Source organism: Halichoeres trimaculatus, unplaced genomic scaffold (assembly GCF_033239565.1).
Source record: "Halichoeres trimaculatus isolate MK-OKI-2021-1 unplaced genomic scaffold, fHalTri1.1 fHalTri1_scaffold_11, whole genome shotgun sequence".
Taxonomy (NCBI): domain Eukaryota; kingdom Metazoa; phylum Chordata; class Actinopteri; order Labriformes; family Labridae; genus Halichoeres; species Halichoeres trimaculatus.
Genome location: NW_027437189.1, coordinates 17,393,576 through 17,406,014, shown reverse-complemented (window position 1 = coordinate 17,406,014; position 12,439 = coordinate 17,393,576). Strand labels below are relative to the sequence as shown.

General features: G+C 36.9%; 1 protein-coding gene across 11 annotated transcripts in view; it reads right to left on the bottom strand.

Moving 5' to 3' along the window:
- cacna1db (calcium channel, voltage-dependent, L type, alpha 1D subunit, b) overlaps nt 1–12,439 on the bottom strand; it is a 54,200-nt gene that overhangs the window by 30,251 nt on the left and 11,510 nt on the right. For all 11 annotated transcript variants that reach the window (XM_074681822.1, XM_074681825.1, XM_074681824.1 and 8 more), the window contains exons 4-9: nt 7,227–7,366; nt 6,724–6,866; nt 4,896–5,048; nt 3,526–3,722; nt 2,388–2,491; nt 1,909–2,078 (exon numbers count right to left, since the gene is read on the bottom strand). In XM_074681822.1, the coding sequence (XP_074537923.1) occupies nt 1,909–2,078; nt 2,388–2,491; nt 3,526–3,722; nt 4,896–5,048; nt 6,724–6,866; nt 7,227–7,366 (907 nt within the window). The remainder of the gene's footprint in view (nt 1–1,908; nt 2,079–2,387; nt 2,492–3,525; nt 3,723–4,895; nt 5,049–6,723; nt 6,867–7,226; nt 7,367–12,439) is intronic.

Here is a 12,439-nt window from a genome sequence, read left to right as displayed (position 1 = left end):
AACAGCAGAAAGCCAGCATACATACTACACAGGCACAGCACAAATATTCAGAAAAGCTACAGAGCAAATATATGAGGCCTTCTGATTTTCAGACTAACAGGCTTTTTGAGAATAAGTTTGGCCTGAGCATGGATCAGGAAAGTCCAGTAATGTTTTAAAACAGTGTAATAATTTCATTGTTTACCACAGCAAGAATTAAAAGTTTCCTGCTTTCAATTCATGTCTTAGTTATGCAGGCATTCATTTTAGTGTGTCGCTCAAAGAGTCCAGATTTGGTCATGTGTAATGACCCCACCATTTGACAAATAATTAAAAAAAACTATTGAAAACAGAGAAGATCTGCATGTACTGTGTAAAATATTAACAAGGACCCAACATCAATACAAAATAAGATTTAAAACCATAATTTTTTAAATCTAATCTTGTTCCATCTTGATCCACCATTGGCAGAGTAATTAACGGATGTAAAGATGCAAAGAAAACACTTCTTTCAAAAGGCAGACATCTTAAGCAGATCAAGACTAATAATTTTTGGCTTAAGTAAAAAAAATATTAAAAAAACATGTCAAGAGCAAGTTCTATAAATACTTTTTTATTAGTGCTTATTTTGGCAGTTATTTTTATTATTTATTTATATTTAATTATTTAATTATTGTTTTTAGACCAAATGTCTGTTCATGTCAGTTACATTCCAGTTTTTTTTTTTTACCCTTCATAGTTTTGGGTAAGTTTCAGTCAATGAACAGTCAAAACATTTAGTCATCAAGTGTGTATTACTCGAAAAATTCACCCTTTCAACACTGCTTGTAACAAATTAGTTGAATAATTTAGCCTTTGGGGCAGATCTCCTTAGTGGGGTAAGGAAAGTGCATTGTGCACAGATCTAAGTGGAAACACAGAGGAATGTTACAACACTCTTTCTGTAGCTACGCTGTATTTACTCCTTTTATCTGCCTTTAAAGAAAGTTATAAGAACTCACTTTACAAGGACCATAGAGCAGTTTTAAAATAGTCCCTCAATGTACCTGCATTAACAAGACAGTTTTTTAATAGACTGATAGTCGCACAAAGTACCGGAAGTTTTGAAAGTCTGGTGGGAAGCCACTACCATTTTCAATATTTTTTACTTAAAACACACGTCAGAGTTTTTTACTCTGTGTTGTATTTTAGCCCTCCTGTTTTCATTAATGAAAAAACATCAAGATGGATGTTGTCATATTATTTTTCTACAACCTAAAATCCATATATAACGCAGGGAATGTTGTATGTGAGCAGCAGTACAAAGAAAACAAAAGCTAGGGGAGGACAGATGTGTAGCACTACCATGCAGAGAGCAGGAGGAGCAAGAGTGTGTTAGCAAAGCAGAGGTACAAAGTGAGCCATGCTGTGCGTTCTCGTCCTAACTGCACTTAATAGTATCCAGAAATACGCACTTTAAGACATTTTTATTTGACAGATAAGTTGAAGCATAAATGCACCGGATTTACAGTTACGTTTTCAAGTTTTCTGACCAATCAAAGTATTTTTACATAACATGTTACATCCATGATAACCCATGGCACAGCCAGTGGGGTCGATTTTGGGGTAAAGTGTCGTGCCTCAGGACTGTGGCTTGTTTTGATTCCCTTGCCTGCTACAGCATCTAAAAGAGAAGCTTTATTCAAAAAACATCAAAAAGGACTCTAATAGTACTGTAGCACAGTCAGGGCCAATTTCTACAAGATATTTTAAATCTCTGTTTCATAACAGATGATGGTTAACACAAAAGAGAGTTTGTGAGAGCAGAATGACAACAGGCTGATTAGAGTTTTGCTCTTTTCACTTGGGTCCTTTGACCATTGTTGAACTGTACAGATCCATAAACTTATCAAAAGGCAGAAGAACTTAAATTGGGGTTCATCAACTTACGGTTGTGTTTTCCCTCCTCATCCTCTCTCTCCTCGTTTTCAGGCTCAATGTCCTCAGCCTGTGTGATCCAGTCCAGGTAGCCCTTCAGGTCTTCTTCTAGCTGCTGCTTCTCTCGTAGCTTCTGGAAATCCCCCCGAGCCTTGGCCTTCTCTCGCTCTTTGGAAAACTCTCTGGACAGATAATATCATATCAGCAGTCAAACCCGAGTCAGATAATACTACAAAGCATCAAACTGATGTTTTTTTGTAACTCAAAGCATTAAAAATCAGTATTTCTTCAACAGTTTATTGTCTTCAAAGTAACAAAACTGATAAACATTTGGTTACTTGTACTTTTGCTAGTGGTTTGATAGTTTCGGTTCCAGATGGTTTGAGTTTGTTGATCAAACTGAGTCACAAATTAAATCAGTTAGAAAAGTAACTCTACTGCTGCGTAACCCAAAAACACAGTAAGCAAGTTCAGTCATGCTGAAAACCTACCCACTCAACACTCCCAAAACCAAGTTGAGGACAAAGAAGGATCCAAAGATGACCAGACTGACAAAGTAGACCCATGGCAGCTCAAAGCCCATTGCATCATTCATCTATAGAGAAATGCAAGAAGTAAAAGACATTAGACCTTTTTTTTTTATCATACTGTATGCTTCATTAGCAGGCAAATGTTCATTCTTCCTACATCAATTTAAAACTTATCTATAAAATGTTTGCCTCTCATTCTTTTTGTTTTAATTTTTCACATCTGTCGTCTGCATGTCAGAGCATCATGGGCAGACCAACTAACTCAGAAAAATAAAATCAAAATCCCTGCCCTCCAGTGTGCACACACAGCCGCCACGGGCTATTCTGCTGTTAATTTAAGATTTATTATCAAAGAGATCTGACACCACTTTTTTAGAGAGCTAATGAAAAGTGCACACAAACAATTAATGCACCTTTGGCACATTCTGCCCTCCTGTATGTGTTTGTTCCCTGTAAGAGAAGCAGTGGTCTAAGAACACCTGTCAATTTTGGATTTTAATCCTGTCAAAACTAACTTGAACACTGACAGCCTTGATATAAATAAAGCTGACTTTGTAGTCTCCTACGTTGGCCAAATTATTCTTGCAAGAAGGGTTTTTTCATTTTACCAAAATATACCAAAATAACAATTTGCCTGACAGTCGTAGTAAAAATAAAAATAATCAGTATTCATATTGTAACCACACAACGGAGCTGTGCGAGTTAATCAAGTTATTAATATATACAAGAATCAATTTTGATGGTTTAAAAATTATTCAGATTATCTTAAAATAACTTGTTTTTAAATAATCTAGTTTATTTTCTGAAGATTAATTACTTGTGCCTATACTATTGTTGAAAAAAACAAGCACTTTGACAGGAATCCACCTCAAGTTGGGCTCATGTCATTTGTTTCATAAAACATTAAAAAATTTAGGTTGACATATTGTGGAATATTTAAATATTTTTTGTTTCGTTTTTCAACGTGTGAGATTTATGACAAATTTAAATGCTAAAAAACCTTTGCAAATATCAACAACTTCAAGAGTGAAGCACATTTAATAAATGATAATCAGTGTGGGAACTATCAAAGTTACGTTGATTCATAACCAAAGATTACCCAGTAGAGAACGTCGGTCCAGCCCTCCATTGTGATGCACTGGAACACAGTAAGCATTGCAAACAAGAAGTTGTCGAAGTTGGTGATGCCGTTGTTGGGGCCTTGCCAGCCTTCTCTACAAACCGTGGTATTGAGCAGACAGCGACGACCGTGTCCTGATACAGAACATGGCGCGGGCTCTTCTTCAGCAAGGGCACCTGGGGGCACAGAATTAAAATAATGCTGGTGTGTTATTAAAACAAACAAATAGTAAGTGTGAACTGAAAAATAATTTCTGTTATTCAGGATGGTCGAGTAGTAAATATGGCAAACACTGCCATGGCAAAAAAGCACAATTATAGACAACTACATATTTTCAAAGGTATTTGTGACTTTTATTTTCTCCTTAATTTTTTATTTTTACTTGTCAGTCAGTGCTCTGGCAGTTATCCAAGTGTTTGTTGTTCCCCTGTTCCCTTTTGTCTCCAACCAATGACAATTATTTATCAATCTGGTGTAGACACTTGTACAGATTTGGCAGCAGACACCAGCTTCTCACAGGGTTCACATGTAATAACAAGCCTTTAAATACTCGCTCCTTAGCTGGCCTCACCCACAGAATTTGCAACATGGAGGGATGAACTATGGTAAAATAAAAGGAAACTTTTTGGGCTGGAGGTTGACACTCGATAAACTAAATAAAATCTATTGCGTTTACAGTGAGGTAATGCAAAAGAAACATCTACGTACACCCCTACAGAAAGACACACACGGAACACCTCTGTTTTGCTGTTGACATGAGCCTCTCAAAAAGCACTTAAAAAAACACAAAGTAAGTTTTTAACTGAGGGCCAGCAGAGTGGGAACAAGCAAAGAAGATCGAAGCGAGCGTACACATTCTTTGAACATGACTACTTAGCTTTTGCAAGAGTAGAAAAAGAAAAGATCAGGTGAAAAGAGACTGACAGAAACAGTGAGTGATTCCAATGAAAACCAACGAAAACCATATTCATGTGAATGTTCCTCATCTCTTTGATTTAGGTTGTTGCCCTTCCATCTGTCAGCCATCTGTGGCTTAATGCATGTGTGTGCATGAAGATACTTGCTTATACAGTGTCATCCATCACTTAATCCTTTTTTTTTAACTTTGTCTCCATCATTCAAGCGACACTATAGCAAAGGTCTACTTTGTTTATGCAAGAACCACATAATTGCCATTTAATCACTAACACAGCAATTCCAATTCCACAGGATTTAGTTTAATGAATGTGAAGTACTACATTTTTCATGAAGTAAAGAAACAAATAAATTCAAACTGAATCAAATACAAATTCTGAAACACATCTTGTAGCTCATAGCATAAGGAAAAACAAGTCTTTTCACCACCATACCTGTTTTTATAGAATAGCATGTTGCATGCATTTTGCCAATGAAGAGCTCTAGGCCGATGATGGCGTAGATGATGATGACGAAAAGGACAAGCAGAGCGATGTGAAGCAGGGGGACCATGGCTTTTATAATGGAGTTTAGGACCACCTGTAAACCTACAAACACAGAAGTTAAGGTATAAGGGGTACAAAGTAATGAACACAGGTATAATATCTGTACCTAGGGTTCTACCAGTTACCACCTGTTTGAGAAAAGTAACAAGCAGATATAAAAAATTGAAGCCAGTGTTGATCAAAACTCTTAAATGCAATGGTGTTCCATTAAAATGATTGTTAAATCTTTCTGTAACTGGCAAGACTTGGTAGACTCCTCCAAAGTCCTTTCATATATATAGTCTTATGTTAAAAAAGAAGCCATGAACTTTAATTGGTAATTATTGACATTAAATTTGTATTGTTTTGTTGATAAAGGTATTTTTCAGGGACTAAACAGAGGTTTTATGAGTGTATGTCACTAGTAATTGTGCTATCAACAACAGAACAACAGATGCCAGTCGTATACGTTTACTCAAGATTTGCAAAGTATCAGCTGATTTCTTCCAGTTTGGATAATTATTTTATGTCTTTTCTTGAACTTCTTTCAAGTCCTGGTGACACTGCTGAATAGGAATGAGTGGCAACAACTTTATCTTTTCGATCAATAGCAATGTGAATTACCCTTGTTACAGTAAAGTGCATCCAACTACAGCAAAATAAAACTGTTCATGGCATAATATTTGATTACAGGAGTGAAATCAGCTCTGCAAGTACTGAGCTGCAGCTGCAAACAACTCCACCAAACCCACAGACCCTAAAATCTGTTTTCACAGTCCATATAGTTCCACTCATTTTCAGATTTCTAGCTTTTTTCCTAATTTTTCTTTCTCAGTGGCTTCTGCGTGTATATCTGCTCTCTGCCAACAACTGTACTCTACCTAACGTCAGCATCAGTCCTAACTATGGCACCACGACTCTTTTGGATGTCCCCTAAATCGGCTCATACTGAATCTCTGACTGGCCAGTTATTGAGTTTTGCACCTAAGGATTGTGGCTAACCCAAATTTCTTTTAATAAGTTACCTGAATATTATCATTACTTACAAAGTTTCAAGGTTTAAAAAGTCTAAAAATGTGGTTTAAGTATTGATAAAATAAAAACCACTGAAATGTGACTGTTTCCCCTTGACAATTGGGATCTGTCAAAAAGATAATACATTCCTTCACTAAGTTAAGGCAGTTTTGCACCAGACGGTGTAACCAGAAATGTTTTACTCTGAAGTAGCACGTTGCCCAGGCTATGTCCTAAGTCATTCTGTCTCTTGACAGACAGAAGTAGAAATTATTTTAAAACTTTTTTCCATAAACACACTAGAATAAAAAGGTATTTATCATAATAGGCAGAAGAATATACGAAGCAGCCCATCTGGTTTCTTAAAATTGTCAAATTGACTGACTGAGCATCACATATCAGTGGGGCTATATAAAAACACTAGATTTTATAACATTTCAACTCACACTTGTGTTTATGACAAAAGGATGGGGTCAAGAGTATAATGAATAGCAATAACACTAACAGATAATTCATGAAAGGTAGAGAGTAAGAAATCCTTATAAAACCTTTTCATCATCTAGCCAAATGTGTCAATATGTCTGATTCATCTGATCTCTTAGTTAACACTATTTTCTTGCAATCTGATAAATTTAATATATGCCCAAGATGCAAAAGGCAACCCATGTTTCTGGGAGAAAAGCTCCCAACTTAAAATTAATTGGAAAAGTCAGTGTTAACTTACTGGGAACTCCAGAGACAAGGCGAAGAGGTCGTAGAACACGAAAGGCTCTGAGGGCTTTGACATCAAAGCCTCCAGGTTTGCCTCCAGATTGGCCACTTGAGTCTGCATCTTTGGTTATCATCTCCAGAACCACACTGAATAACCTGGTTGGGGAGAAGAGAAATGGGCAAGAGGAAGAAAATAAGCAAAAGGAAACATAGGTTTGAGAAGAAAATAAAAAAAGGGGAGAAAGAGCAGTGATGAAAAAGAAAGAGACAGAACACTCTTAACATAGCTCATATATGTTTCTAATTACATGCAAATATGTGTGTATTTGTGTAGATATTGAAGCATCATTGCCATTGTGTCACTGGGCATGGTGTGAATAATAAGCTCATAATCCATGTAAATGCTAAAGCTAATGTGAAGCTGTATACTGACTGTTTAAACTGTGTCTGGATCTGTACGTGTTTTTGTTTCCACTGAGTTTTGTAAACATAACCATGTGCCAACCTTGAACTCACCCCACTATGACAATGACAAAGTCAAGCATGTTCCAGCCATTTCTGACATAGGAGTTTTGGTGCATGACCAGGCCGTAGGCAATAATCTTCATAAATGTCTCTATAGTGAATATGATGAGGAAGGCATATTCTACCGTTTCCTGTATTTGAGAAAAGAATGACAGAAGAGGTAGGGAAAAATAAAAGGAATAGGTGGAAAATAAAAGGAGACAGGACAAGGAAAGAAAAAGAAATTGTTGATTAAGTTGCATCAGTTTCTTCTGGTTTAATGTTTTTGTCCTATATTACAAACTTTCCCTTGTCAGTCACAGTATGGCAAATATGAGTATGGAAAAATAAAAGAGGGAGCAAAAGGGAGAAAAACAATAAAAATAAACAAGTAATTGATAAATTAACGAATTATGATTCTTAGCTTCGTCTACGCTTCTGAAGATTCAAATACATTCATTACTATTTATTTTTAGAACACTAAAAAAACTAATTCACTGAATTATTCCTACAAGATTGACAATAATTACGCACCAAAGCATTCCCATCCTAATTTTCACAACTGTTTGCAAGATGTAGGATTACTATGAAGGCAGCTTTTCTGCACTTAACACTCTGTGGTTATTTTCAGTGTCATACTGTGTGTGGCTTCTACTAAAACTTTAATACTTTTATTTTTCATTTTCATTTAATTTCTAAAAAATTACCTGGCACATAAGAGAAGCTCTTGTGATTGAAAGTTAGCACTAACAAAACTTACTGGCTGAGGAACACTAGCCCTGGTATCATGTAGAAATGAAGATGATGCATAAAATAAGAAATTAAAGCCTCAGTCATTCTTTGTTTAATACTTTGTTAATTGAAGTTAATTGAATTAACACAGTATTGCACAAATCTTTTTACCTTGCAACCACATATACTTTCTCTCCCCCAACATCTTTATCCTGTACAGAAACCCCTTCAATTTTACTTTTCTCCTACTTCTCCCAACAAGACATTCCTTTTTTTAACTCTTTGTGCCTCTCTTTAAATTCAAAGTTAAATAAAGCCAACAAAAGGATATATTGAGCATTAAGATGAACAGCCTTTGACATGGTTAGACCTTAATGACTACAGCAGCACTCATGGACTAATCCACACACACACACAATGTATTTTTATCAGCAGAAAGACAATTAGATATAGTTTCAGATAGATGTACAGTTCTGGAAATGGCAACTTAAGATAAATGTCTATCAGAGGGTCCAGGAACTTTTAGGTCCTATTAAAGCATTCACCAGAGCTAAATTATTCCTGTGGTCCATTGATTGTCTGTGTTCTGACTACAGGACTAAAGATTATTCAGCAAAACAGCACAATGATGTTAAAGAAAAAGATACAGGTAACTGCAAAACACCACCAGGGCAGTAAAACAACAGTGGAAATGACACCATAGAAGGAGAGTGATGAGCTGTGCAGCACAACAGTTAGCCGGTTAGCACTGAGGATATACACTCACCAGCCATTTTATCAGGTACACCTTGCCAGTACTGGGTTGGACCCCCTTTTTGCCTTCAGAAGTGCCCTTTTCCTTGGTGGCATAGATTCAACAAGGTTCTAGAAACATTCCTTAGAGAGTTTGGTCCATATTGACATGAAAGCCTCATGCAGTTGCTGCAGATTTGTCGGCTGCACATCCATTATGCCAATCTCCCGTTCCACCACATCCCAAAGGTGCTCTATTGGATTAAGATCTGGTTCTTTCTCTCTAGTTCTGACTTCTTTTCAACAGCTGTTATAAAGTAAGTATCCGCTGACACATTTAGCTGAAGGTCTCCAGTTTACAGGGTTGCTTTTTTTAACCGTAACACCAGGAGCTGACAGACAAACATTCACACTATCAGGCACAATTGAGGAGTTATTATCCCAAGTCTATCACAGCTGTGTGTGATATTAAAGTGGACCGAGGGGGAAATATGCTTGTGCATGTACTGTCCCACCAGGTAGGGTCATTTTCAGAGGTAAATTTATCCCCAGAACAAAATCACCACCACAGGTCTCATTATAAAAATATGCCCCGGAATTATAACATTATAACAAGCCACTTAATATGGCTGTAGACGGTTTGTGTGATAACATTTGTGATGTCAAAACACTGCAAGAACAAAAACTACACTAAATACAGCCTGGGTTGTTAAAATTTTCAATGGAATTGTGAATGATTTCTTGATGGAAATGGGCCAAAGATTTCAATTCACAGTTTGATCTTTTAATACCTAAGAGTACTCGACTGCTTTTAGACGAGTAACTCTGCCACTGTGTCAGTTTTGGTTTTATTACAATGAGCGAGGCTTTGTTTTACTCTTGATTATAAACTGGTGTAAGCTGATTGGTTTGCTATTACTGAAGCTTGGTGGTGGCCCGATAAGGTCATCAAGTGTCGTGACTCAGAGCTGTTAGACTCTGATAAGATACTTAACAAACACGTGAACACGCACCTGCTTACATCCAACCTCAATTCATGCCCTATTCCACTGAGAGAACATATCAGAAATCTCCTCTGTTTGATTTATCAACATAAAGTGTGCATACATGGTTTTGACATGTCACTGTATGCCAAGTGTGACCCAGGGGTAGGACTGAAAAAGAACAACGCTGGATGAGGGCTAGAGGCTAGGTCTGAGGGACAAAGATCACTGCAGCACAGTGAATCACTGACACAACACTGGAGATGCCACATAATCATTAATAGTGACTGAAATAGAAAACTAAAACAAGAACAAACACACACATACACACACATACTGTCTAAATTCTTGCTTGTGTTGTACGTCACTTTGGATAAAAATGTATGCTAAATGAACTGTAGACACTGAAGCACCTGATTGTATTCTGCTTTAATCACTGTTAAAGTCTGTTACTATTTTCTTTTCCATTGTCCATTAGTTCAAATTAACCTTGTCTTATTCCACATGTTTGTGTCCTTAATGTGTGACAGAAAATAGCAAGGTAACAGTAGACGTCAAGTCAAACTTCTTTTAAATAGTCAGAATTCATCTGACCTACCACAGTACACAGGGTGATATGGATCAAAAGTCACATTTTCATGCTTTTCAGCTCATACATGACTAATTTTTTCAGCCATATACAATATATTTCTTTGAATGAAACACAACAATCTTGTTTTTTTTCTGAGGAAATAAAAAGCAAAGTCAATTCAGAGTCAAACCCACACTGAAACAGTGCTATACATAACACAAGCTTTACTAACATCCAGCTGCAAATACGTTTTTACATATAAATAAAGTACTTGTACAAGTATTTAAATTGAATATTGAATTTCAAGTTATGACAAAACAAAAACAAATACACAACTCTTATGATAAATGATGTAGTAAGTGGTTCTTACTGGAAACAGCATTTTTGTGTGTGTGTTTTTTATATATTTAAGTCCAACCTCACTTCTTGAAGGTTAAACAGAAGCAGAGTCTTCAGAAATCTAGACCAGGTATGGCCAAAGTCAGGCCTAATTGCCCCAAGGTCCATTTCATGTGGCCTCCAGCTTCCATCTTATAATGTTTTAATTGTGGCTATGGGATTTATCAATTTACAAATTATGTATGCATTTATATCTTCAATGAAGTGCACAAAAGAAACCAAAGTATTTCTAGTACTTTCTCACAAAACTTCATTTAGATGGTGCATGGGCTGAATTAAAAGAATCTGTTTATCATGATGTGAAAATGTGCTTCTTGAACGTTGTGAGTACTAAAGACACATTAGAGGAAACAAGACCAGTTCAAAATTGTGAGATCATGCAGAAAAGCTAAATTCTGTATCAGTGCATAAAAATTGTTTAGAAGTCAGGTAGGCCTGGGCGATGAAACGACAACTGGAAAGACTTTGCAACAAAATTGGTTTATCAGCCACGTTCAAGCCTACAAGGAACACCTTCATTAATACAAAGTTCATGTATGAGTTGCACTTCCTCAACATTTACTGCTGAAAAATGGAGATCTTTTCTTTTCTTCTTCCAAACAAAAATTGACACCGTCTACAGTAATCACAACATCTCTAGCACCTTACCCACCTCCCCGCCTGGCTCCCCACCCTCCACCACCGAGTCCCTATCCAAGTTTTCCCCACTGTCCCTGGCCCTACCTACACAACCTCATGAGGGGAACTGGACACAGCTCTCACCTCGTGTGCAATAGCCTGTGACACATCCTGATTTCTCAAACTCCCTGGCTTCAAACTTCATTTTTTATTTACAGCCACTCTGCTCTTCAAAACTCTCCATGGTTCAAGTATGTTTGACACCTCTTTGTGACTGTTGTTTTTTCCACAAACCACTACAAGAAATACTTTACAAATAGAACGTTCTTATGTTACTTAAGTGGTTAAGAAATATTGGTTATTGGTCATTTTTTTCTGTTTGAAAAAAAGTTTTGGCACATCAATCTAGACTGACATTAGATGGCAGATGCTGTAGGTTTGAGAATGCCCTTTGTTTACCTTTGTGTATCAAGAAAAGTTGTTAGTGGTATTGACTTTCTGTTGTCTATTTCCCCTTTTCTCTTTCCTCTGTTCCTGGAGAGTGAACTGGCCTCCCTTTGGCTCTCCAGTCTTTATTAATCTTATTAAGACCAATGGAAACACAGGTTAAGTGGACCTGATTAGCCTGCTTCTTGCCGCCTGGCTGAGTAATGACTTTACCTGCATGCAACTGTTCATTGTATATGACCTAAGAGACATACATCTGAACACTAACAGAAAACCCTAATACTCTTTCACTAACACTGGGGTTGCCAAAACAGGTGGGTCACCCAACACTGATGACACTGTGAGACCATTTATAACTGGATATTTCATCCATCATTGCAAAAACATAAACAAAAACAGGGGGGACATTTTTGTAAAACCATGCAAAGAGATAATGTTTGAAATCTAGTCCACATTTCTTTATCGCCCCAGGAAGCCCAAGATGACCAAGAGCCAGGAAACAATGGCATCTGTAAAGAAGTTAAATTAAAAACACAGCAAAATGTGAACGCATGCCCTAATTTTCTACCAATCAGCAAAATTAAGAATTTTGTTGTTGTTGTAATTGTTTTTGTCAGTTTTTGGAACAGCCTGTTGTAACTCACACGGATGGGGTTGGCAGGTTACAGTTCCCTATTTTGGGGGTTGCAGCCTTAAAAGTTTGGGAACCCCTGCACTAACACATTACAAATAAGCTTTTAACA